This window comes from Dermacentor albipictus, chromosome 4, assembly GCF_038994185.2.
Source record: "Dermacentor albipictus isolate Rhodes 1998 colony chromosome 4, USDA_Dalb.pri_finalv2, whole genome shotgun sequence".
Taxonomy (NCBI): Eukaryota; Metazoa; Arthropoda; class Arachnida; order Ixodida; family Ixodidae; genus Dermacentor; species Dermacentor albipictus.
In genome coordinates, this window is record NC_091824.1 from 55,685,545 (window position 1) to 55,712,929 (window position 27,385).

General features: G+C 43.9%; 3 protein-coding genes across 5 annotated transcripts in view; 2 read left to right on the forward strand and 1 right to left on the reverse strand.

Annotated features, from left to right (window-relative positions):
• Vps13 (vacuolar protein sorting 13C) overlaps positions 1-23,784 on the forward strand; it is a 240,439-nt gene extending 216,655 nt beyond the window's left edge. For both annotated transcript variants that reach the window (XM_070536982.1, XM_070536983.1), the window contains 10 exons: positions 283-385; positions 3,152-3,271; positions 6,387-6,502; positions 7,099-7,180; positions 8,403-8,592; positions 9,086-9,249; positions 16,362-16,531; positions 18,902-19,016; positions 19,609-19,703; positions 22,690-23,784. In XM_070536982.1, coding sequence (XP_070393083.1) covers positions 283-385; positions 3,152-3,271; positions 6,387-6,502; positions 7,099-7,180; positions 8,403-8,592; positions 9,086-9,249; positions 16,362-16,531; positions 18,902-19,016; positions 19,609-19,703; positions 22,690-22,936 — 1,402 coding nt within the window. In that variant the 3' untranslated portion in view covers positions 22,937-23,784. The remainder of the gene's footprint in view (positions 1-282; positions 386-3,151; positions 3,272-6,386; positions 6,503-7,098; positions 7,181-8,402; positions 8,593-9,085; positions 9,250-16,361; positions 16,532-18,901; positions 19,017-19,608; positions 19,704-22,689) is intronic.
• A 54-nt stretch (positions 23,785-23,838) lies between these two features.
• On the reverse strand, positions 23,839-25,031 carry LOC139059087 (exodeoxyribonuclease-like). Its single transcript, XM_070536986.1, has one exon. The coding sequence runs from the start codon at positions 25,029-25,031 to the stop codon at positions 23,961-23,963; it is 1,071 nt and encodes a 356-aa protein (XP_070393087.1). The 3' UTR covers positions 23,839-23,960.
• Positions 25,032-25,333: 302 nt separating this feature from the next.
• Positions 25,334-27,385, forward strand: part of ALiX (programmed cell death 6-interacting protein-like protein AliX) — a 63,721-nt gene continuing 61,669 nt past the window's right edge. For both annotated transcript variants that reach the window (XM_070536984.1, XM_070536985.1), the window contains exons 1-3: positions 25,334-25,550; positions 25,887-25,941; positions 26,553-26,616. In XM_070536984.1, the coding sequence (XP_070393085.1) occupies positions 25,345-25,550; positions 25,887-25,941; positions 26,553-26,616 (325 nt within the window). In that variant the 5' untranslated portion in view covers positions 25,334-25,344. The remainder of the gene's footprint in view (positions 25,551-25,886; positions 25,942-26,552; positions 26,617-27,385) is intronic.

Here is a 27,385-nt window from a genome sequence, read left to right on the forward strand (position 1 = left end):
ATTTCAGTGTCTCTTCCACAGTTATCTGCATACAAGAGGTCTATCTACATGTGCACACATTTTCTTGTTCTCTGGGGGTGCTTTCTGTCCTGATCACTAGGCAAAGGGTTAATCTATTCGAGAAAATGCGGTAAGGATTTACAGTAAATACTTTAGGCTAGGAGTTGCATGAGTTTGGAGGCATTGAATCATTGCAGTGTCTTCTGGTGCTTGCCCTAAATGGTGCCCCATGGCAAATTCTAAATCTCTGTGACCTTTGTAACTTCTGTTTTTGAATTTCAGGTACTTCAAGGTTCTGGTTCAGGAGTTACATGCCAGAGTGGACCAATGCTTTATCAACGTCATTGGTTCATTCCTCACCCTGGATGAGAGAGAAGCCAACCACGTAAGTTGCAAATATGGATGTCCATTGGATTTGTATTTTGGGTTAGTAAAAATTTATGTATGGTAGATCCAATGAACAAGTTGGGATCAACTTGAAGTGAAGCTTTAGTGAAGCGGTTAATTATATTCTGTACAAAGAAATATTTTATTTATTTATTTATTTATTTATTTATTTATTTATCTATCTATTTATTTAGCATACCCTCAGGGCCGTTACGACATTATAGAGGGGAGTGGTTACAAGCAAAATAGGTAAATTCAACAAACAGGAGTTACTAATGCAGAAAATTATGTATATATATATATATATATATATATATATATATATATATATATATATATATATATATATATATATATATATATATATATATATATATATACAGAAACATTTAACAAATGGCAGCTAGATATACAGTGTTAGCTATGGCGTTTTGAGTACAGGTTGAACAATGTGAAGGAAAAGTTCCTAGTTATACAGTGCTAGCTATGGCATTCTTGAATAATTGGTGATCTGCGATGGTGGCCATCAAATCGGGAAGGTGATGCCACTCATTGGAAGTGCATGGTACAAATGACTGCAAAAAAGCGTTGGATCTGCATAATGGAATGCCGAACTTATGAATGTGATCTAGTCTGGGCGATACATACGGAGGTGGAGAAATAAGTTTGTTGCATAGCAGCGGGTGATGAAATAATTTATTAAAAAGGCACAAACGTAACGTTTTGCGACTTGATGACAAGGACGCTATGTTAAGGCTAGATTTCATGGCACTGATACACGCGGTTCTATTATAGTTAGAAAGAATGAAACAAGTAGTTATTCTGAACCATTTCCAGTGAGTGCATTAGATTTACTTGACCTGGATCTCAGATTGAAGCAGCATACTCAAGTTTAGGTCGTATTAGAATTTTATAGAGGATTTATTTTAAGGAAGAAGGTGCTTTGGAAAAGTTGCGTCATAAGTAACCTAGCATTCACTTAGCGTTACTCATTATATGGATGATATGGGTGTTCCGAGTGAGATCAGAGGTGATGTGAAGGCCAAGGTACTTGTAAGCTGTTACCGAATCTAATGGAGCGTTATTAAGAGTGTACACAGGTGGTTCACTGGTAGCTTTAGATACATGCATGAATTTACACTTGTTAACATTTAATTAAATTAACCATGAATTGCACCATGCAGAAACAGCATTAAGGTCAGCTTGAAGCCTGGTTACATCCTCGTCGTGAGTTATTTCGGTGTAAATTACACAGTCGTCAGTAAATAAGTGAATTTGAGATGAAACACAGGAAGGTAAGTCATTAATATATATAATAGAAATAGGAGGGGTCCAAGCACGGAGCCTTGTGGTACACTGTAATGTCATACACTGTTTATATTTATGCACAACACCATTTCTCAAGCTACGCTGAAATGCAAGCACTAAGTCAGGTAGATGTGCAGCGTAATAATTGAGCCGATGCAGCAACGTCATGAGGTGTAAGGTGATGTATAATACTTGTGGAGGGATGAATGGTGTGGAGAACTGTATGTAAAAAGAAGTACGATTCTGCTCCCCGTCTGTCACGTGGTACATACTAAGTGGCACTTTTCCAGTTGCTCAAAAAGTGAGGTCACCATGCAAATATTTAAAAGAAAGGGGAAAAGAAACACGCAGAAACTGTTGAAAATTATGTTTTGAATGTTCAAACATTACGCATTAATTGTACGTTGAAATTTTACAGTTAAGCAGCACCACATGACAAAACTGAAAACATGGTGCCCTGTTTTTTTTGGGGGGGGGGGAGGGGGGAGCGGAGGTTAGGGTATTTAAAGGGACACTAAAGCGAAACAATAAATCAGTTTAACCTAATGAAGCATTGTTTGAGAACCCGGCAGGCAGTCATTTAAAAAAAAAATAGTTTGATTATTACATGAGAAAATGAAGGTCCAAGTATCAGTATTTTAATTTCACGCCGAAACCCCAGTGCCGGTACGTCAGCGTGATGTCAGGGATTCCAAAGTATGTTTTCGCATTTGGGCCGTGTTGGCTGAATAAAGGTTCCCTAAACTTGCCATGTTTAATATTTGGTTCCTTTAGAAATGTGGTCAATCTGTACCGCTATATATAATTAGTAGGCCCTAGAAGATGCCATCAAAATCCAAGACGTCACAGCCCCCAGGTGCGGAAACTTAAGTAGGCATCACCACCCGTATTTCGTTCTTGCGCTTTTTCTGACTTGCCAAACGTCTTATCATTGTAAGAGTGGTGTTTGTGGTGTTGTAGAACGGTAATTTACTGATGCAGAAGAAATCATTTTTCACTTTAGTGTCCCTTCAATACTCATCAGTTCTTCAACATGTTTAACTCTTTATTTCTTAAATAGCATAGTGACTTTGTCCTTTCTTATTGTTTCTGCTGACAATGAATTGAGTGAACGTATGAGTAATATGGGAGGTCCCCTCCTCTTCAATCTATGACTATGGAAGCCCCTGTGTATATACCTTGCCTATGTAAATGATTCTTGTATGCATAATGAAAAGATTCTGATTCTGATAATGTATTCTTGGAATTTTTGTATTTCATTAGTGGCATTGTATTTTTAATGTTCTTGCAATTTTTTGCTGTTCTTGAAATGTAGTTTTGTTTCCCGTTGTTACAAAAGAGGAAGCCATATTTTAGAGCTGTCATCCTAGCTTGTGCAAGCTGACTATCTGAGATGGATATTCTTTCTGTATTTAAGCAGAAAATTTAGCCAGCTTTGTTCTCTTTCACTATAAAGGAGGAACTGCTTGAGAAAGACAGGTCACTGACCAGAGGCGGACTGAAGGAAATTGCTGAGCAGTTCTCTGAGCAAGGAGTCAAGGACTTCTTCGACATGCTGCACTTCTCACCAATCAAGGTAAGCATGCTTCGTTCTTACATCTAACACTTAAGAGCTGGATGTGCTTTCTATTAAAAAATTTGCCTCATTTGCTGGTGTTTTGTTGTTAGGAAAGTGGCCATGCTTTTAGACATCTGCAGTAGGACTTGTTAAATACCCATTTGACACAGTTTGGATGAGTAGGATGTCATGTCACGTTTGTGCAGTAGAAAGACAGAAAGAAAGGGAAAGACAGGGAGCTTAGCCAGTGTAAAACCGGCTGGCTACCCTGTACTGCGGTAAGGAATACAGGGAATTAAAGATGATAGACTAATGTTGAATTCCAATGGCAGATCCAGATCAAGTTTTTCTGCTCTGTATGGAGCAATCCTATTCCAATGGCAGAATGGGAGCGTGAGCTGTGTGTTCCAATGGCAGATTAGGACCAGCCGCGGATCCCAGATTGCTCCGTGGAGCAAAAATATTTGCTCCACCGAAATCAGCAGATTTGACCGGAAGTCCTCGTGACGTATTTCCTTCACCCGCCTCTGCTTCCTGTCACGGTCGCCTGTTTCTGGTCACAGGCAGCTATGGACAACATGGGAAACGTGGACGCCGCTTTGCGCTGTGCGATTTTGTTCGCCCTCCTAGACAGCTCCGACTCAGACAGTACGATTTCCAAGTCGAGTGATGATTCTTCTGACACAGACAGTGAAATGGGGTGGTGGGTATCGCTTCCAAGCGCTTGTTCCTCTCTCTATTCGAGCGCCCTCTCACTTGATTTTCCTGTATTAAGTGTCCCCGCGGGAGCGCGCACATTCCCTTCGCAGATATAGTGTGAGCAGATGAGAGCGATCTCAGTCGGTGTGACATGCTCCGTTCGTGATCCGGCCGAGCGCTCGCGATCTACCATTGGAATTCAACAATAGAAAGAGACGCAAGGAAGTTACTGAACCAATTGAATTTTTCAAGCTAAAATACATAGAAAAATCATAAAGTAAAACTTACACATAACATGCAGACATAACATCGGATTATAATTTGAATGTACAAGAAAACCTAATTCTGTTACATGAAAACTCAAACAAACCCCTTTTCCAGCGTTTATATCATTCATAGACCGGCCATGCCTTCCTCCATTTGCACATGCTGGCCTGTAAATATCTCTGAGGCTATGGAGAGGCACACCCATCTCTTTGAAACACTTCTAGATGGCGCTCGCCTCCGCTGCATCGCGGCCCATGCAAGAGGCCGTGTTTCTACCAGAAAGCCTGCCTTCATGCATAGCGTTTACTGCAAGCATTTCCCGGTAAAAATTACAGTTACATACGCTGCAGTTGCAGGGAAGCGTGAGAAGCAGTTGGGTTACTTTGAATGCTATCACGTTCCACTCTTAAAGGCAAAGGTTAAGCATCATCCAAATTTTCTTTTTTGGCTAATGTTGGAGGCATGTGTGCACAGTCATCTTGCATACTGGCTGGCATGCAGTGCTCTGCAGGACCGTCCCAAGAAAAGATTCGGAATGAGACATTGCGGTGGACAAACACAATCGCTTGAATGTACCACCGTTTGCATCACTGTAAACATGAACGGTTAGGCGTTGCTGTCCAACATGGGGGGGGAGCGCAAACATGTTCACTTGATATCCTGTCACGGTGAACTCGATTCGTCAGTGCTCGTCCGCATGTTTTATTAATAGTAATTTGGTTGACTATGCTGGTGTATAAAAGATGCAGCAAATGCCCTTTTGATTGTTTGCACTACTACAATGTCGTTCTTTTGTTCCAAGAGCATGTTTGAGACCCCACACCGTGAAAATCTGGGTCAATCTCGAGGATAGTACTGTAAAGAGAATTGGAGTTTTATGCTACTCCTACTTCCCTCACATGAGGAGTTACAGGATAAAGTGCGATGCACAGAGACTCCGTCTCTATCTCACCCACGACTCCCTCAGTAAGACCCTGTGTTTCATCGACTTCAGCTGGAGGTTTAATTGCCTTCCAACTTTGTTCCCTTAATATCAACTAGAATACCAGCTATCCCCGTTTGAACTCTGACCCACAGCGCTCTCTTTCTGCCTCTTAACATTATGCCTTACATCTTTCGCTCCATCACTTTTTGCGCAGTCTTTAACTTTTTCTTGAGCTTCTTTGTTAACCTCCAATTTTCTGCCCCATATGTTAGCACCTGTAGAAGGCAATGACTGTACACTTTCCTTTTTTAACGCCAATGGTAAGTTCCCACCCAGTCAGGATTCAGTAAGGCTTGCCCTCCAACCCATTTTTATTATTCATTAAGTTTTTTTCTCATGATCAAGCTCCTCTGTGAGTAGTTGACCTAGATAAACATACTCTTGCACATTCTAGAGGCTGACTGGCAATCATTTCTTTTTCCCTTGTCAGACTACTGAACATTACCTTTGTCATCTGCTTGTTAACCTTCAACATTACTCTTAAGGTAGGGTCCCTAAGGGGGCCAAAGGTCTGGTGGTGAAGTAGTCAGACATTAATTACTAGTTCGTTAGGTCCATGATGGAATGACTATATAAGGCACTGGAGAGCGGCCTTAGAGTTACAGAAGGTGGACCATGATGTTTCTGACTCTTTCTCGAGCTGTCAATGACATATGCACAGCCCATGCACAAACCTCATGGGCTCTCGCAAATTGTATTCCTACCTGATATGTTATCGTGCCATCTTATCTTGTGCGGCAGAGGAAGTTAGAGTTCACTTTTATGTCTAACTCAAGTTTCTTTAAGTAAACTGTTTTGAAGTTAAGATAGCATGATGCCTTCTTATTCTTTTTGTTGATTTTCTATTCTGTAAATTTTTCATGCTCTTAGGTTCTATATTCTGTAATCCTATGAAGAACAAATCAGTGGTGTTTTTTTATTGCGAAGTGCTGCTGCTTTTTGATTGGCACTTCTGCACTTTTTGATGTTTATTTTGTGAAAGTGCCCTAGGTGTACCTCAGACTGACAAAGGTGTATGAAACATTGGGGAGGGCCTGTTCAACTCTGATGGACCCCAAGTCATGTCTGTGTGCTCCTTTATTTAAGTGGCCAGGACAGTGCTGTTGCATGTACACCTCATGTAATGACAACTTGCTACTGTTCTGCCTGTTTACATGGAAACATTTTTTTTGGTTTTTACAGCTTCACTTGAGCTTTTCACTCTCAGCCGACAGCAAAAACAGCAGTGGGAGCCTGTTTAACCTTTTGCTGCAGAGCTTCGGAGTTACCTTCACAGAGATACAGGATGTTGTGCTCAAGTGAGTCGGACTTTGCATGTTACTTTTGGCACTGGCTAGCACTTTCTGTTGTTCTTACGCTTAGAGCTTAGCGAACTGATCTTGAAGTGAGCTTTGCTTTTCTGCATTTAGGCAAAGGCTGTCTACTGTTGTAGTTCTTGTAGAAGGAAATAGTATGTAGCTTGGAAGCACTTTTTCAAACAACAGATTCAGTGGTGCTGCCTTTTTGCAAACTAATTTGTCAAGCAAGAAGGTTAGTCCTCGGAAGCGAGATATAACACATGCTAAAATACCATCAAAATAAGCTATTAGTGCTGCCCTCAATGTGACTAGGCTCAGTATTCTCTTTATGGCAGCGTTGAAGCTAAGAGTAACGTAAACTAGTGGAAAAGTGGCAAAGACCTCAGACATTGTGATGCTAGCAGAATTTACGTAGATGCACTCGGGGTGTGGTCAGATTAGTCAACGTGAAAGGAATCGTGGGAAGGCAAAGGTAAAGAAAAAAGATGCAGATGGTTCAACTTTGCAATCTTTATGTCTAACTTTGTGTGCGAGATCTCCCAATATGTGGCATTTGCAACATGGCATGTACTAACCTTGTGTTTCTTATGCCCCAGGCTGGACTACTTTGAGAAGAGCAACACCTACTTGACCATGCACCAGTTGATAAATGAGGCCTCCAATCACTACTTCCGTCAGGTAGGCACATTGTGCTAGTGGTTTTTCACATGTGTATCATACCTTTGTACATAACGCGTTGTCTATTGTGTTTGCACTAGTGTCTGTACAGAACACTGCACACATTTTGCTCTTCCTTTTGAATATGTATGGGCATGTGTATATGTGTGTAACAAGCAGATGTGTGTGTGTGTGCGTGTCTATATATATATATATATATATATATATATATATATATATATATATATATATATATATATATATATATATATATATATATATATATATATTGTGATATTGTGCGAGGTTTTTCATATCACTGAGACATAATAATAGTCAGCACAATTAAACTAGCGTGCTTCTGCAAGTATAGTGCGTGTTGTTAAGGTACGAATAATTCGGCCATGCATAGCTCTGGCTCTCTGCTGTTGGATTTTTGGTGAATGGCTCTATTTTGCCACATAAACGTGATCTTATTGTCCGCTCTTCTAATCCAAAGATGAGCTTGGATTGAAATGACAGCTTGGGGAAACAGACTGATGCTGAAATAAGTTTGCTATCGATTTGTAGCTGTTTGTCCACAATGGCTGGTTGTTAACTTTGGAGCCCTTAAGAATTTTTTTTTTCATCAATAATTTGGATTTATAATTGGCAAAAAATAGCATGCTTATATGCTTTGACTCTACTAAATTAGCACACACTGGGTTACAGTGCCTTATCTAAATCTGCAGTTGAGCAAGTGGACAATGGACAGAGGGATGAAAGATTGAGGTGGACAACATTAGCACTGTCTGTCAACTGAGAGCACAAATTTTGACAAAAGCGATTTTACCATGACCAGGCTACGGTAGCCCAGTTGCTAGGGCATTCTGCTGCTAAGCACAAGGTCACAGGTTCAATTCCCGGCCACCTCCATTGCCAGCCAACGGGATGGAATGCACTTGGATGGGAATTCATATATTACGAGGGACACTTACACATAAACGCACTGTCTATTACATTCTCACAAAAAAAATTTTTTTGCACATACATGCTTTCAGCAAACTATAAAAAAAAGTGTCATTGTCCTGTTTTTTTTTCTTACCACTTTTGAAAGTCAGTGCCTCATTTGTGTTGGCCCATTCTGCTGCTGTCCCATCCCAATTGCACTGTTACAAGTTTGAGCATGCAGAATAGTTTGAGTACGCAAGTTTGAGTACGCTTCATGCATTGCATTTTGTATTTCTTTGCACACACCTGGCAGACCTTGAAGCAGATCTATGTGTTGGTGCTGGGGCTGGATGTGATAGGCAACCCTGTCGGCTTGCTGACGGGATTCACTACCGGCGTCGGAGACTTCTTCTACGAGCCACTGCAGGGCGCCATTCAGGGTCCCGAGGAATTTGCTGAAGGTCTTGCCACCGGCGTTCGCAGCCTCATCGGACACACCGTTGGTGAGCCACACGCCATTGCTAGTTGTGATGGTTAGGTCCACCTTAACTACTAGTTGGAACATTCAAATTTGGTGCTTGCAATTTTTCTGCATTTTTGTTCTAACATGCTGCAACAACGTAGCACTCCATGGTAATATTTTCAGTGCTTCTCGCATTATCATGTCCTTGTAAAGACACTGCAATATTTTTATTTTTTCAGTGTTGTTAGTTCACCACCACATCCTTAGCAAGCGTCTCACAGAGGTAACATTGGAAAAAAGAAGTGTGTTTCCTGCTTTATGAATTTTAGTAGTTAGTGCAAATAGGACATTTGAGAATGCAGACATCGATTTTTTTGCCAGCAAATACTTCATGTGAGATTGTTGAGTCCTGCAAAGTACAGCTTGGGAACCTCTCATCGAAGTGTGCTTGCATTGCACGCATCACTTAGGCAGCTACATATCAAATAAGTTTGCCCGCTTGTGTTGTTTGCCTGATTGTTGTTTCTGTGTAGGTGGTGCTGCCGGGGCAGTGTCCCGAATCACAGGCACTCTTGGAAAGGGCATTGCAGCCCTGACCATGGACGACGAGTACCAGCGTCGCCGAAGGCTGGAACAGAACCGCCGCCCCAACGACATTGCAGAGGGTTTTGCCCAGGGCGGAAGGGACCTGGTCATGGTCAGTGTTGCTTGTGGCCTCTTTTTTTTTTTTTTGCGTCAAGCGCTTCTGTGCGTGCAAAAAATTGTTTACACGATATTGCCCTCCTGGGGTGTGCCATAGGTGGCTACAAGGACCTACAGGAGAACGAGGTTGGAGGGCTTTCTTAGTCAGTGCCATTGGTGTGAGGCTGCGCTTGTCCTTTCACGCTTATTTAGTTTCTGTAAGTTGTGGGGGTTCCACTCTGCGTGCGGCTAGGGCTGAAGGTGAGCTCCGGATCTAGCCCCACGCAGTCGCTTCGTGGTACTCTGTTGTGCCATTACCACCAGCCCGGATTCCGAATCTACAAGATGCAGAATTTATCCTGCAAGCACCCTTTGGACAAACCCGGGGCTGCGCCAAAAGGCACAGCGCCCTAATTCTCCCTTGACAAGTCAAGATGCTGAGCCATCAGGCAGCGGTGTCCTGCGGAGAAGCCTCGGCGAGCGACATGTCCAAACGTGCAGCCAAGTTCTAGACAGCCCGGCGCCGCACCTCCCTTTGCCTGGAGATCACCGCGCGCGGCAACTTTAAACCGGGTGGCCAGCACGGTCGCTGGTTGGACCTCTTGGACGGTCGTCGAGTGCTGGCTTTGTATTGGGCCGTTTGAGTGACAATGGTTTCTCGGGGCAATATAAGGCCCGACGCAGCCGCCTGGAAAACAGGATCCGCCGACCCACCGGGAGCTGAGTGCCGCTCTCGAGTGGAGTGAGATGTGTCACGCGTTTTCGCCGGACGTCGCCATGCGGGAACAGTCGCGTTTGCTGTGAGCTCTCGGCCCCCGTGCCGATCCGATCTTGTCCTGTATAATGACCTGTATATAATGTATAAAGTCCCTTTCGTTATTCTCACCGACGCCTGATTCGGAGTCTTCGCTACCAACGCTCTGTCACGAAACGGGTGACGAGCGCTACGGGACCACCTCAAAGTCGGAATAGTGGTGGCAGCGGTGCAAAGTCGTAACAGTGGTGGCAGCGGTGCAAAGTCGTAACAACTCCCAACCCGTAGTGCGAGAATCGCGGCTACTCCGGGTTTGAACGAATAAGGCATGTCAACGGTAATAACGTTTATTGCTATTAGCAATAGCGAACACTCGCAGAGGGACGTCCTCTCAGTAATAGTAGTAAATAGGCTGGCCTCGTTGCCCAGGATAGTCGGGCAACGTGGTCACTCACGGGTTGTGGCTGGTACTCCAGTCCGGCAGGTTAGGGGTCCGGCCTCAGAGAGAGAGGGTCTCTCCCGGTCGCGCTGTTTTGTACCTTTTTACCTGGCCAAGGGGAATGCCCTCCTCGCCCGTCAGCTACCCGCCCGCGAGTCGGGTCGGAAGAGCGCGCGTGCGTCGCGAGAGCGAGGGAGAATCGGGAGAGGGCATAGTGCGCCTCTTCCCTGTCTATGCCGGCTCTCGACGCGACGGCGCCGGGGAAGATGGGTGCGTGTGCTCCCCACAAAGTACAGTTCTAAGTTGTGATGACAAAAGAAAGGAACCAAGAAGGTTATCTTGGTTGTTCTCTGGCATCATGATGAAGGGGCATTTGCAATGAATATATGCATGAAATTGAATGGCTACAGTATTGGCTGCACTTGTCTATTTGGCAGTCTAGCACACAGTTGTAGTTCGGCCTGTAGTTAGAATACATGTACGCTGCTATTTGCCATGAGATTGAACTACAGGGGGCAGCATCGTCACCACATTAGTGTCGCTAGGCGGTCGACGACGTGCACTGAAATGTACACAGCAGTGTATACCCGTGTGAAGAATTTGTCTCGGTTTTCTGGCAATTAAATATGCTGGCTGCAGAGAACTCTTATATTGCCCCCCAGTGGCAAATTTTTCACAAAATGCTGAGAACGTTTCTATTTATTTGAAAAAAGCACAAACTGTAATTCAAGAGGGGGCTGGCATTTAGCCACACATTTGCTGTTTGGGCACTTTCTTGGTGCTTTTTACATATGTTTCGCTTGCGTTCTGCCTACTCTGTTAATATTGCTCTGCAAGTTCACTGAAACCTCCGTTTCTGGGAACTTTGCAGTAGTTCAAAAAGTGTGTATTCCTGCACAGTGAAGGTAAAGTAGAAAGTTAATTGGCACTATACATCACCAATTGTATGTATACATCTCCAGTTATTTTTTGTTTTGCTGTGAAATGCAAACAGTTAATGAGTTCAATTAAGCAAGCTATGCCACTGTAAGTGACAGTATGTTAGTGGGACCATCAGGTTTCTTCAGGCAGCATTATTTCATCGCCCTTACATGACAGGAACGTGACAAAGTTGTAGTTATGTGAGGAGCTGAAATCGTTAGTTTGTTTTATTGCAGCTAATAATGGCCACTGGCTTCCATCAAGCTAACAATGCCACGATGAAGAGCGAAATGAAATTATTATAACAGCATTTCAACTTAGTGTTATGACTTCCTGTGTCTAGAGAGTGCCTTGTCACACATGATGGTCATACAGTACCCTATTTTAGCTTTAATTTTGTAGCATCGAATCAAAGTAAAAAAGCCCACAATTAACTTATGATGCAAAATGATTTCACTGTAGTGGCATCAGGACCACATATTAGAACACCAACCCTGGTTGAACGACGACTAAGCAAGGGTCGTGCAGTTATTTCAGTTATAATGCAATTGTTATAAAGTCTATGATGCAATATTATACAAGCGCATGCTTATAAATTTTTTTTTCTACTGCTGGGTGATGTTCGTGTCACACCGTTCATGTTTCGTGATACCACAGAGATAGCGGAGTGATAAATACTACTTTACAAATTACTGAAGCACCGCAAGCACATCTCGCTGCTACCACTTTATTTGTTCAAAACAAAGTAAAATACTTTTTTGTGATGTACTTGAAGCTTGTGGCAAGAGGAAGGTGCGACAGTAGTGAATTGTATGCTCAACATGGGCAGTCGCTGATCTTACTACAGCGCAAAGACAACAGCACGAGGCTAAATGCTTCTGTACGCTGTCAAAAAATGCACATTAGCATTTACGACTGCTATACAACCACGTAAGAAACAGTCTTTAAAGATATTCATGCCCGTACATGCACATGTAAACACGTAGTGTAATAGCAGACGGCATGCAATGCAATCCACATTATCCGTGGTTCAGCTAGTGGCTAGCAAAGGAGTGCGATGAAAAAGTCTTTTGCAGATGTATGCCAATCTGATTAACTCATGCCAATCTGAGTAACTCTTACAGCAAGGACAGTGAAGCTGTAAGTATAAGGCAGCCCTCATATCTTTCAGAAGTACTAGGGTGCCTGTTTTGCTACTGCCCGAAATCTATGCAAGACTTTTAAAGCACTTCACTATTGCTCCAAGCTTAGCACTTCTAGTCTCCACTACTACCACCTCTACCAATGCCAGCTGTGCATTCCACCAGCTGGATTGTCATACAGCCACTTTGGGGCTGCGATGCAAACCGCGTTGCCGACTGCTCTTAATGATGACTCAGCACCGATGCCAGTGTCCGACTGCACATTCTCATCGATGCACTAATGGTACGGCCACTTCAGTGCTCCAACACAGGCTGCATTGGTGGCTTTTTTTTTCTTCCTGAGCAAGTTGAGGGTGAGGATGAGGCGGAGTCACTGCACATGGCATTCTGTTGCATCACTCCTTGCAGGAGGGGAGTAGGAGTAGTGTTGGGCTGCTAAATTTCTTTTTTCCTGCACTATCTTCGGGATCGGTCCACATTTTTAGACTGCACTACCTTTGGGATTGGTCCGCATTTCTATACTGCAATACTTCTGGGATTGGCCCACGATAAAGGCTAGAAACATACCCAATGGTGATAACTCACTAAGAAAGACATAGCACAGCCAGAAGGAAGCATAGAATGTGCTACACAGCAGATATATTCCATGCAGAAAGGTCTTCCTTTCGGATAGATTTATTTTGTCGTATTTGAGCGAAGAAGTAATATTTGTACAAATACAGAGAATATTTGGGAAATGGTAAGAGGAATGAGGGAAATTGCTGTGTTGAAGGAATTATTTGTAAACCATAATTCATACTTTCTTTGCTATGGCTCACAATGGATGACAAACTTGTTGTCTTGATGGCTTTATATGTGTTAAGTAATAAGTAGCTAACGTGCGTTTGACATTTGGGACAGTTTGCAATGGGGATATTGACAGGCAGACTGCCATTGCGACATGCTGACATATAGTTAACAGAACAAGTATAGCGTGCATAGGAGCTGGAGGCTGCTGTGCTGGCAACGGGGCGGCACCAGTTCCGTAGCATTCGTTAATGAACTCTTTCTTAATTAATAAACGCAGTGATGGCTCATCGTTTCTGCCTAGCTGGGCAAGCATTCGTACTAAATGCCTTATTTTATTTAAAAAAAAAAACTACAGGCAAATAAAACGTTGGTGCTAGGCTTGCTAGGTCTGATCATTAAAATCAGCACAACAAAACATTTTCAAGCAGTAAAAGTGCTTGTATGCAGGCTTGCAACCTTGCCTACGAAAGCACAAGAAAATGTATAAATTACTAGCTGCAGAAAAATGTGCTGTGAATTTATGGGCTTTTCAGGCACTTGCTGGTAAAGAAGCATCGCAGATTGGGAATGATATCCTTATAGGAGGGAATTTCTTAGCACAGCCTGAAACATCACTGCTGCACCCTCACAGTCACTGACACTTGGTGGCATACAAGAACTTGCTCTAAACAGCATGTTGCACAAGCTCACACAAGAAAGAGGGACATTATGGTGAATTTACGCAGCAATGAGTAGCACCAAAGTGCATACACACACACTGCGAAATGGAAAATTAGTAGTGGCAATTGTCTGTCACTATCAGCTTAAATTCAAATACAAACAATTCTGGAATACTCCAATGCATTGTTTCACTTAAAAGTCCACCTACGTTGATAACAGTGCTTAGAACAATTCTCATTCCAAAACATAAACGTTGGAACTACAGTACTTCATGCTCTGGCAACGTAAGTGGGACGCAGAAGTAAATAACAAACTGCACGTGATAAAGCCACAGTTAGGTTCTTGGCCCTCCGTAACAAAATCACGGCGAACAGATGTCCTATTCTGTCGCCTCAGAATAGGACACACATTTGGTACACACAACTTCTTACTCACTGAAAATGATCCTCCAACCTGCGGTAGATGCGGGGAGAGGCTGACCGTCCTCCATGTCCTCCTGGAGTGTCGGAAAGCCGAATCTGACAGAAAGAAACATTTTCCGTTAGCATACCGGCAGCATATTCCCCTTCATCCTGTAATGTTACTCGGCCCAGAACCGCTCTTCGACACTAACGCAGTCCTAAGTTATCTGAAAGATGTTGTGTTGCATGTTGTTAGCCCAACATGTTCGTAGCGTCTCCTCTCTTCAGAGGATGGCGCTGCGATAGTTCTTTCGTGTAGCACGTGCCTCTAGGCCCTTGTTTCAAGGGCTCTGGCGAGGCAACAGTGCTCCAGGCAATTTTTACCATCTCATATATTTTCTATTCTGCATCATTCTTTCACGATGGATTTTAGTGTTCATAGTATTCGTCATCTGTCATCGCCATAATTTTATAACAAGTTAATTTTACGTACTTTACAGCGAATATTTTTAGGCCACTTTACAGCCAAGTCACATCTTCCATAATACATCGTCAACATTACCACTTGTCATGGCGCTCTTTGGCCAAACCTGGCCCTTGCGCCACAAAAAACCACACATCATCAAACTACTGGCAACGATTGTGGGACCTGGAAACAAATAATAAGTTGCATGTAATAAAGCCAAAATTAGGTTTCTGGCCTCCTATAACAAAGTCACGCCGGACAGATGTCCTATTCTGTCGCCTAAGAATAGGACACACATTTGGCACGCACAACTTTTTACTCACTGGAAACGAGCCTCCAACCTGCGGTAGATGCGGGGAGAGGCTGACCGTCCTCCACGTCCTGCTGGAGTGTCGGGAAGCCGAATATGAAAGAAAGAAGCATTTTCCCCTAGCATACCGGCAGCACATCCCCCTTCATCCTGTTATGTTACTCGGTGCAGAACCGCTCTTTGACACCAGCACTGTCCTAGGTTTTCTGAAAGATGTTGTATTACATGTACCTAGCCCATACGTTCGTAGCGCCTCCTCTCTATAGAGGATAGCGCTGTGATAGTTGTTTCGAATAGCACATGCCTCTCGTCCCTTGGGTTCAAGGGTTTTGACGAGGCAGTGGTGCCCTTAGAAAATTTTAGCATCTCACATATTTTGTACATTGCATCATTTTTCCCAATACATTCTAGTGTTCATAGTATTCGTCATTAGTCATCGCCATAATTTTATAGCACGTAGATTTTACGCACTTTACAGCGACAATTTTTAGGCCACTTTACAGCCAAGTCACATCTCCATAATACATCGTCAACATCACCACTTCTCATGGCGCTCTTTGGCCAAACCTGGCCCTTGCGCCATTAAACACCACATATCATCATCATGCTCAGAAAGTGGCTACAGAGTGATTACACATTGTACTTCCATGTATAATTATGTATAACAGGCATTCTGATAAGTTATTTCCTGTTCGCTTCTCAATTTGTTCTGATTGTAAATAATTGTCTTTGAGTTACATATGTAGCTGCATTCTTTTATCATGAGACTAGTATAGCTGTGTTAGCAGCACTAAAAGATATATTCAAAAGCAATGTCAGGAAGTACATGCTGTGTCAGTATGGAAGGGGACACACAATTAGTGCTCAAGCGACAATACTATTTATTACCTTATAATTATAATTTCAAACTACGCTTGATAGCATCTGCTAAGCAATGCCAGCATTGAAGAACCTGCACTTTTTTATTCTCTCTTTTTCAGTGCTCAAACAGGAGCAATTTTTTTTCATGGTTTTGATTATGTAAGATAATAAGAGGTACTCCCTTTCATAATGATCCCTGCTGTACACACAGAACTATGTAGACCTCTCAGTTTGTAAGTATTCGAGTTCTAGTAAATGCCTTTGTTGCCACACTTTTTTAGCTTCCATGTTGTCAGGACTAAAAAAAAAAATTGCTACTTTTAGCAGAGCCTCTACGTTACGCCTGGGCTTGACTGTGACACTTTTTTAAATCTTGACTGTGCAGGGCGTCTATGAAGGCATGACTGGCATATTTACCAAGCCAATGGCTGGTGCCAGGGAGGAAGGCATCAGCGGCTTCTTCAAAGGAGTCGGCAAGGGCCTCATTGGCGCAGTGGCCAGGCCCACTGGTGGAGTTGTGGATTTCGCCAGTGGCTCCTTCGATGCTGTCAAGAGGTGGGTGTTCTTGACTGAACGGATCCTTTTCAGTTGCTGCAGCTAGTATACATCAAAATTTTCTCATGATAGCAGGCTACTCTGATGACAGCACCTCAGCAGTATCTTGTGCTGGAAGTTTTGAAGGGAAGAGGCACTCCTGCTTACTATGCTAACAGCGATGTGTCTCCTTCTGCTATTATGTCAAACTGAAAGATCTCCCCTATTATGTCAAACTAAAAGATCTGAAAGACTTCCTCAGTGATGTCCTTTCAGTGTACAGTCCACCTCCGTTATAAATACATTGCATCTGAAACAAAAATATCTTTATTTGAGATTCCTTATAAGCTATAGGGGTATTACTCAGGCTCGCGCATGCGCACCTGACCCTTCTCTGGATCGCACAGCGCCGGCGGAGCGGCAGTCGCTCCCTAGCACTTTCGCAGCAGCCCTAGCAGTCAGAGCTGTGACCCCTAACCCGCGGTTCGCAGTGAGTTGCGACCACGGTGGGTTCAGGCCAGGGGGGACAGGGTGAGTCTCGACCTAAGGTGTTTATTCACCTTAGAGTACAAAGATTCCAACAGGCAACAACAGCCACAACACATACAAATACAACACAAAACACAACCACAGCGGCGGAGCATTCCGCATGTCTGGGGTGAAACAAACCGCACAATATGGGAACCACAAAAGAGGCTGATAAGAGTTCAGCTCACCCAAAGTGGTTCCGCGCTCGGGCCCTGGGGCGGTGAGTCGCACACAAAGGCCGGGCGCAACAGGGGGACGGCGTGCGGCGGTCTCAGCGGCTGATTTGAGATGCGGCCTCTTGCAAGCTCTTCCGCCGTGAGACAAACGTGCATCGGGGGAATAGCGCTTCTTCCCCGAGCGGCGGAGAGGAGTCTCCCCGGTTCCAAGAAAGGGAAAGGAGGGAACGGGGTGCCTTGGCTGCAGCGTCGCAGCCAGGCGCGAAGAGCAGCGGGAGCAGCGAAGGTGCCCTCTCCCCGCTACCCTCCGCGAGCGAGCACGTGATTATCGCGTGATAACCGCGTGGCCGCTCCGGAGATATCGGGATGCGCGTGCGATCCCCACAAAGCATAGGGACTGTCGTGCTCTATATGAGTTGCAGCATGGGAGCCTGCTATCAAAGGGGCTTGGAGTCTGCTTGGCAGTGCCGATGCGCTAATATTTGGCGAACTAAACGCCAGTCCAATTACTGTATTGACCCATTCACAAAATGGCACCTGTCATTTTTCTTGGTTAAAGAACAAGTGGCAGGTGTTCACTGTGTTGCAACTCTTATTGATGATCGTTAAGTATAGTACATGCTGATGTTCGCAAGAAACATCTTGGGTTTACTTTGCTATATATTACAATTCATCATATCGAGGTTCAATCTTAGTCTGTTTATGGCATAATTATAAGCGACAAAAAAAGGGACAGAGTAAATATAGCAGAACCTCATTCGTACATTTCAGAAAATATGTGCTAACCGGGAAAACATACAGTCTGAAGTAACCAAAAAAAATTTGAGACTCACGATTATTGACATCTACGTTATGTGAAGCATCGCATGGATCGTTGCGGCACGGGACTCCAATGCGCGTTGAGCTGGGGGTGCTCCGGTGTCTCGACACGCATTTTGTTGTTTTCCTATTATGTGGTGTTTTGAGGGCGATGGGAAAGCGAAACGAAATTGAGCTGGCGGGTTGACGCCGGATGCCACCAAAGCAAAATGTGACGCCCACATCGCGCCGCCTGCAGGAGGGAACGGCGGCGCGTTTGGGTTATCGCCTACTAAAAGCATGTAGCACGTTACCAGTGGCACTATGCATCACACGCTGTGAAACAGATAGTTGAAGAGGCTTGTCGCAATAGGATTAGTGGTGATAGCTGTGAATGTTGCATGCGATGACCCCGTAGATTTGATGGTACCGAAATGAGAAACTGAGTGCCCGCCGGCATTTCCACATGAGACAGGCGGGCGCGTATTACAGTGAAGCTGCTGCGGTGGGCAGCTATATACAGTTTTCCATTGCGTGCACCTGGCGCATTTTCTTGTTTACATGGGCTGTTGCGGCTGGGAAACATATCATGCCATCGCAGTTCGGCGACGTATTGAATTTTGCAGCCGAAAAATCGCGTTTCCTGGGAACATATAAACCGGTAAAAAATGAGCGTAACTCCACTGGGTAATTTTTGTGTCCTCGATTTCGAACGTTTGCACTGGGAAAATGTACATAACGGGAACGCATTGACGAGGTTCTGCTGTATTTGGAAGTTTGATTGCATGAAGATCATGCAATAGATGTTCAGGCAGTGTAATTGTTTCAGCAAAGGTTTCAATGAAGACTCCCATCTAATGTAATTTACTCTTGCTTTGTCCATGCTTAGGGCTACAGATTTTGTGGATGAAGTCCGGCCTGTTCGTCCAGCGCGGTTCATTAAACCGGACGGAATTATCAGGCCCTACAACCTCATGGAAGCGCAAGGCAATAGACTCCTACAGGTGATTATGCCTAGCTTTTGCAACACTCTCAGGTGCTGTTTTTGCTCACGCTGTTCGCACTCTCAACTTTTCCTGTCTAGATGTTGGCTTATCTGCAAACCTTACTTGCCGGAGTTTGCTACCAGTTGAACCACAACATCCATCTTTTCGATAGCTCGTCCCCCCGTTGTCGTGATGCAAAACCAGGCCACATGAATTATGAGAATGGTACTGCAGAATCTGAGATCCCTCAATGAAAGCTCGTGGCATCCTGTGAGGTGTGATCATCTCCGCCAGGCAACTAAGTGAAGAATGGTGTACAAAACAATGGGGCTGTATGCCATGCCAATTCAGGCATGGGCGTTTTCTTTTCTACAGTAAGGGCATGTGCGCAGTGTACTTCCAGTTCCCTTCTGCACATACACATACCATGCATCCTATGTGCATGGGGCAAGGGCCTCGAAGGTGCTCTCAGGGAGGGGAGAGGATTTTGTTTGGAGTGTGGTTCTAAATGCAACATGAGGTGCTTTCTGAAGCTGGTAGTACTGGAAAGAAAACTGTTTGCAATGTATTTTTGATGCATCACAAAAACCTTTCTTTCTGGTGTTTTCAGGACGTTGACAAGGGAAAGTATGCAGAGACGGATGTGTATGTTGCCCACGTTTGCATCTGCGAAGAAGGACGGAACATCTTGCTTGTCACAAACAGGTGTGTGGATGCTCCCAAGCATTTCACTGCTTTGGTAGCATCTCGCAGTGCCACTTGTTATTTTTATTGTTCTTTTTGGATATATTGTGAGTGCTATCAAGTTAGGGCATTGTAGACATTAGAGAGCCAGCATATACCGGGTGTGGGAGGTATTTGAGGACACAGCTTCAAACCGCCATGGACATTGACATTCTCGTTCTTCTGCCTGGTGCTTAGCTTTGTCTTCACCAATTCCTTCATCAACCATCTATCACACTTATTCCAAGGTATCAGCTTCCAATCTGACACAAGAGATGGAAGCCGCACGCTGCGCTGTCCTAGTTGCCGTACACACAGACCACAGTGACTTGCAGATCGCCAGCTTCTTGAATGTCACAATATTTTTTTATTTTTGAGGCGAGACAACAGTTTATAGTCCACTATCATCTGAGACAAAAAGAAAAAAAAAGACTCTCGTTCCATAAAATGAACCAGTATTTTGCATGGGCATATGTACTTTCTCTCATTTCTGCCATCATCGTTTATCTAATTATTCTCTTATTGTTTATCTTATTTTTTTGCTCTCGTTGCTCTGCCAACTTCGTGTTCACTTGGGCACGGTACTGGGCAGGACGGGAAGTTCGTCTTGTCACTAGTCGTGCTGGATGATCTTTAGGGCTCTCCTGGTCGTGCCTACCTTGATTGTATTACTGAGCACATTCGGCCCAGGCTTGGCATTTAGCAACTACAATGGGATCAGTAGACTCGCTTTGTTCTAGAAGGCGCTTCTGTTGCAGCTCGGTCCTTCTAGCTCGCCGTTCTGCTGAAAGATCGCAAAAGGGACACAGTCCATCTTTACTACTTCACAGCAATGAAGCACGGACCATTCTTTCCTAGCGCCAATACAAAACTGATTATGTGCCTCTCCGAATGCTGAGTTATGTGGGGCACTGAAGTCATTGGCTCCACACTGTGCTGCTTGTGCGAATTTGCACTGTGCCAGCTGTGTCAATGACGTAATCTGCAGCACAGCTTGCCTGTTCTTATCTAGGTCATCTGTAAATCGCCATGACAGCTGCACCGCTGACCTCATTCTTGTCACTGTGCCAACCTTTATCACCGAGCTTTGTACACCCACATCACAAATCTTCAAAGTGGGGCATATACGCTCATACATAATAAACACTGCCAGTGGTCAGACACCATTCAGGCAGTTGAATTTGTCCGGAAGGTGAAGGCCATGATGAGTGAGAACCCTAGAAGGCCAATTATAGCCACTGCTGAGCAACTTCAAGGCAGAGCCAACAGCAAAGTCTTCTGCACATGTCATTAGGTGCCACTCCTATGTAATGGACTTGCTTGCTCCCACAGGGCCTGTGCATCCCAAGAATGGCTTGCTGTGTACATCTACTGCCACACCACCCTTTATGTGGCATTCCTTGTTCCCAACATAGCAAACTGCAGTAGGGTACAAGACTTGGCTAGTTTGTGTTCTATCTTGTTTAAACAGCGCAGTTGTCTTCATCTTGTCTTTTTTGCTGTCCTTTGTCGTGTTTTGAGCTGTTTAAACAAGATGAATTCCCAACATAAGCCTGCTACGCTGCTATGTGTGGGCAGAGCCACTAGCAGCCACGAAATGTTAAAAACTCACTGAAAGTTGCTTCTGTTGAAGCACTATAAGCGTACTATGTGATATGAGCATGCAGCTGCTATCGAAGCCTAAATCATTCAATAATTGACGGCCGAAGACGGTTTTATTATATAATCTTAGAAAACAGCAGTCCAGGAAACAACATAGACATTTTTGAAAGAATGCAGTAGACTTCCATTAACTCAGTTCCAATTAATTGGATCCGAGCCAAAGGTCCCGGTCGACACCCGTACATTTCTGTGGTCCCAAACCTCCGTTATTTCGCGCTCAAAATTTATTGGCCTTTGCAGCATAATTCGAACTTGACTGGTCAGCTTCGCCGCAATACAGCCGGGTGATGCGGTGAAGCATACCAAAAGTGGAAAGAGGCCACTGTCACAGAACTGCGCACCTTATCTTGGAGGAAATCTTCGGTGGGTGCAAAGTTTGGGCAAGCCGAGATGGCTGTGGCTTCATGTGTGCTGTTTTCCTGTACGAGTATTGCTGAAGGTCGCATAATGTCGAGTTTGGGAGATGTATTGAAGTGAGAGGCAGAAAAAACGTTTGCACCCTCTCTACCTGCACTCTTTAGATAGCGTCAGCCCACTGTGAACGATGCTATCAGCCATGGTGATGGAGTGGATGCGAAAGCTTCACTTCGTACCGCCGATGTGAAGATACAGACTACAAAGCATGAAACCATATATTTGGTCACCAACTCTCAAATTAACAAAATTAAATAGTATATTTTGTTCTCATTGGAATTCGTTTTCTCTCATTGCGTGATAATTTGGGGAGCCTTATGGCCCTTTCATGTATGAAAATTACTTCACTAACTGTGCTTACTTGCATAAAAGATAGAATTTTGTTACAACGCAGTAAAGTGCTGACTTTTCTAACTTCGTTATATTGAGGTTTATCTGTACATATGGATGAAGGTCACTGCTTGTCTTACTTGCTTTAGTGATGTCGTTTTGTTTCTTTGGCCTGATAGGAGCTGCACAATAGTGATCATGAGGGAAGTTTTTAGCCCTTCTACGAAACACTGGGCTGGACACGCAGCACAGCCTTAGAGAGGCCACAACGTATTGGACTTGCATATATGCACGCTTCATCACTGTTAGTTTCCTTCCCCATCCCCAGTGCAAGGGTAATAGGCCAGAGAAAGCTAGCTCAAGCTAACCTCCCTACCTTTTTTCAAATAAATTTTCTCTGTACTTGCAGATTATTATGCTTTTATATTTAATGCAAACAGAGAAGGGATCTCTCTCACTACCTCGTATAGGGGGACAGAAGTGTAAAAATACTGCTTGTTTGTGATGTGCTTCTTTGTCACCTGTGTCTGAATGCGCACCTTCTTTTTGTGTCTGTGTGCAGGCGGGTGATGTTTGTGCTAAAAGGTGACGTGTTCGGCCAGTGGAATGCGGAGTGGACCTATTCCTGGGAGGAAGTGAAGGAACCACCAACCGTCACAAGCCAAGGCATCAAGATCCTGCTGAAGGAGCCAAAGAAGAAGGCTCTTTTCGGCTCCAAGGAGACTGGAAAGATAATCCACATCAAGGACATGGACGTGGCCAAATTCATAGCACAGAGGATCGAGGAAGCCATGAAGAAGCCCCTGTAAACACCTGTTCTCATCACTGCACCCTCAACTTCTGTAATCAAGTAGCCAAGCCCTCCCAAGTCACGGAATTGGCCAAAGCCACAATGGCTCTGCCATGGATGTGCTTTGTTTTGCATTTGAGCGTGCCATTTGGCTGCGTATGAGGAATTACTATATTTAACATATTACGAATCTGCCTAGCAGATTGCATCTAAGCAGTTTAATGTGATTTTCAAACAGTGCGTGATCTCGTTGGCATTTCAGCAACTATTAATGTTTTCTTTCTCTGCGCCAGCCAGCATCCTGCTAATGTTTTATATGCATATTGCAAAATGCGTACTTCTTTGGACATACTACGCTATGCACCATAACTGCCCGAGTGTCCTTGCTTGATCAGCTTTACCTCAATTGCTTCACTATTATTATTTGTGTACATATAATTATACTTAATATCTGTGTGTAAATAAATTGTTGCCCAGACAACATTAGCAACTTTGAGACTAGTTTAACGACTGCACGTTTGTACACAACTGTACGCTTGCGTTGTATTTACCCGTCTAGGTCAGGACCAAACCAAAGCAACCTATGCACTGTGGTAGGTAACAATGTGCCGAGCGTTATACATTTGTGAACTGCTGCCAGTTTTGTTTTTATTAATTGTTAATCTTATAACCTAGGAGAGACCTGCATGGAACTAGTGAGACAATGGGAGCTGTGATTCACGAATGTGAAGACAACTGACATGAGCCCAAGTTCCTAAACCTTGTTTTAAGACAATGCCATTTTCCCGGCTAGTCCCTAGTCGACTTTCATTTCAGAGAAAGCCTTGTTGAATTTTCCTTTGAATAAAAATTCCATTTGATGATGTGTGTGTGTGTGATGGTACTCACTGCTGTGTTGCCAATTGTGTACTTATAAGGATGGCAGATTTCTTCAGGAAATAATTTTGCAGTTTTATTTTGGTTTATTCTGTGCTACTGAATTGAAAATGAAAACAGAGTAGTGAACAATATATGCAGCAGCTTGGCTGGAGTTGAAGCTGGACTCAAACGTTTAGTAACAGAACAACAGGGCAATGATCACTCCCCATCACCTCGCTGTGAATTAGGCTGTCACTTATGTTGCTCTCTAAAGCCTTGGATAGGATGAAGTAGTCCAGCCTCCAGCCGACATTTTTTGCTCTGGCGTTCATCATGTAAGTCCAAAAGGTGTACGCTCCTTTCTTGTCCGGGTAGAGGTGTCTGAACGAGTCCACGAAACCACTATCCAGCAGAGTTGAAAAGCTGTCGCGTTCCTCTTGAGTGAAGCCTGCGTTCTTTTTGTTTGTTTTCGGGTTGGCGAGATCGATCTCTTGATGCGCGACGTTCATGTCACCGCAAAGAACGACTGGCTTTTTGGTCTCAAGTTCCTTTAAATAGGCGCGAAAGTCTTTGTCCCAGTCCATGCGGTAATCCAACCGCACTAACTTCTTTCCGGCGTTTGGTACGTAGACGGCTACGAGGTAGAATTTTTCAAACTCCGCTGTTATCACTCTTCCTTCTTTGTCGTGTTTCTCCACACCGATTCCGTACTTTACGTCAAGCGGTTTTATTTTCGACAAAAGCCCAACTCCGGAGTAACCCTCTTGGTCTCCGGCTAAAAAGTACGAATGGTAGCCGTCGATGCTCTTAACTTCCGGAGGCAACTTCGAATCGGAGCACTTGGTTTCTTGGATGGCGAAGACGTCGGGTTGCTCCCGCTTTAGGTATTCAAGTCCGTCTTTCCCAAGCCAGGCACGCACTCCATTGACGTTCCAAGAGCACAGTTTTAAGTTCCACGGCTTCTTATTTGCGTCTCCGCTTCCATCTTGCTCGCCGGCTTCAGACTTTGGTTTCTTTGACGTTTCTTGCTCGTTATTCGCAGCGGCATCGTGTTCTTCCGTGTTCGCTGCTTCTCCGCCTCCACCGCGCTTCCTTTTTGACGTCCTTTTCACATCCGATTTTCCCATTGCGAAGAATAAACTTGTGCAGCGGTACAAATTTCTCGACGATCTCTGTGCCTGCTCCGACAAACAAAACAGCGAAGCAAACCAAAACGCCGCAAACGGGCGCGAAAAAGAGCCTGTCAGAGTTGCCATTTCAGTCACGTGCTTGGGAAAACGGAAGCCGTAACCCCATAAACTGGTGCATAGGGTGACAAAATCATCACCTGACTTGCACAAGATTGCAGTTTTAAGGCACGCTCCAGCGCACGGTTGCAGATTACTTTGTCGCCACTGGAGCGGACATTTCAGCCAAGTTTCAATTGTCTGTTTCAATTGTCAATTGAAATAGTCGTTATTGGTACGGGTATGAGTCACATGTAGCCAGACCTGCGGATCGTTCCAACGGGAGTGTACGGGTGTACTCGGCAGGACAGCGCAGGATAACAGTGAGAGGGGTTGGGCCAAGATGACGGCTTACTTGGCTGTTCCACTGAAAAAGACTTCCGAAGTCGATTTAATTAAACCATTGGCCCATGTAATATCTGCGTACTACTCCACAGCCGACGAACCGTCCAACTACAATGAAGCTCTGACTGAACTGAACAAGCTTCGTATGAACGCAACATGGAGAACCCTCGACAAGCACGAAAGTTCGTTGGATACTATGTTCAAGTACGTCTTTTTCTGCTTGACGCTTGTTATTTTATGAACGCTTACCTGTTATTACTACTGGATCGTCTACTGAACGTTTAAGCGATGTCATTTGAGCAAATACTGTTGGCATGTTAGGTAGGTGGGTACCCTGTGTTGTGATATCCAAATCGGATGATTGCATCGATCTTGACCAGTAGCTAGGCCATTTCTCCGTGTCGTGTAGCACGATATGCAAATAATGCCTTACGAAAAGTCTCCAATACTTAGTAAAATTAAGGTTACTAGTGCTTATTCAACGAGCATTGAGCAGCTGTTGTAGCGTCGCAGCAAGTTGACATCAGATTGTTTGCGCAGGTATTATGATCAGCTCACGTCCCTCGAATCCAAGATTCCACCCAACGACATACAGGTAAAAAGGATAAAGGTTTTTCTTAGACATAACTAAAAATGTTCACATGTAGTGTATTCACATTTATGAATAAGTAGCCACTGCAGTCTGTAGATAAGAATTTGACAGCAGCAAATGTGCTTGTTGACGCCCTTCGTCGAGCGTGCGTGCTGCTAAGCAAATAATAAATAAAATAAGTAAAGTGCCAGATTCGCAAGGTATACCTTACGTATTCTAAGTACCTTCACGTTAGCTTAGGATATGCGATCATAAGTGCATTCGATTTCACATCTAGCAGTTTGTGTCGTGTCACCAAAGAAGAAAAAGTTAATCGCAAACAGTGCTTAGTGGTGGCAAATGCTATCATTCATACTTTCACTCAAACGAAAGGGCTGAAGTGCAAACTACCAGCAGTTTTACTTGTTTTCGAGAAGTGGTTATGTAAATGGTGATGAGTGAGGGACATGCCGCAGCTTAAGCATAACTGAGAGTACGTAGTTAATATTTGCTTTTTTTTTAGTTGTGATACAAATCCACAGACAGTATGAAATGTGCACTAAGACCATCATGTTGGTGAATAGGCTATTAAATTTTTAGAATGATGAAATTTACCTGTTTTTGTAACATTTCAGATACCATTCAAATGGAAGGATGCATTTGACAAGGGTGGATTCTTTAGTGGAACAGCCAGCTTAAGTAAGAAACATATTTGGGAAACTACGTTTATAATCCCCCTGCTAGTTGGGCACTTCCAAGTGCACTTGAGTCATATCGAACTGAGCCCAGTTGCACATCTCAAGCATACTTGACTTCAATCCTGCTGTACTTGCTGAAGTGTCATGTTTTGATAGCGTCAAAAAGAAGCTCCATTTCAAACCAAGCCAAATGAGGATTGAAAATGCTTTCATGACAGCGATACAACAATAATGCATCCATTAAGCTACTTCATTTCTTGTCACCTAGGCACATTTTGGCAGACGGCAAAGCTTTCAGCATTGCAGTGTCTAGAACTTTCCTTATAAGTGTTTTATTTGCATGCATCTACTGTAATTTTCAAGCATCACTGTAGTTCAGTTGTTTCTGCTTGGCAATGTTTGTCACTACATCCACATGGTGTCCAATTTATTATGCACCAAAATAAGAGTGAGGCCTCCTATGCTGATATAACCAGCTGATTTTTATTTCTCAATTGTGCTCCCCCCTCTCTCCTAATGGTTGTTTCTGCTCGCTTTTTCCACAATACTGCTACTGCTATGCGCAATTTTAACAATAGAAGTTTGGTTCTTTGTTGTATTGGCTTCGTATTCAATTGTCTGGAAGATGTTGGCTGCTCTGTCATTAACTGCATTCATTCTATGACATGTATTTCTTCTTTTTATTTATTGCTCGTCCCCCTCCTCCCTTATGCAATGCCCTGTAAGGGGCCCTTGATAATGGTGATGGGTGTTTTTGTCAGCAACGTGAG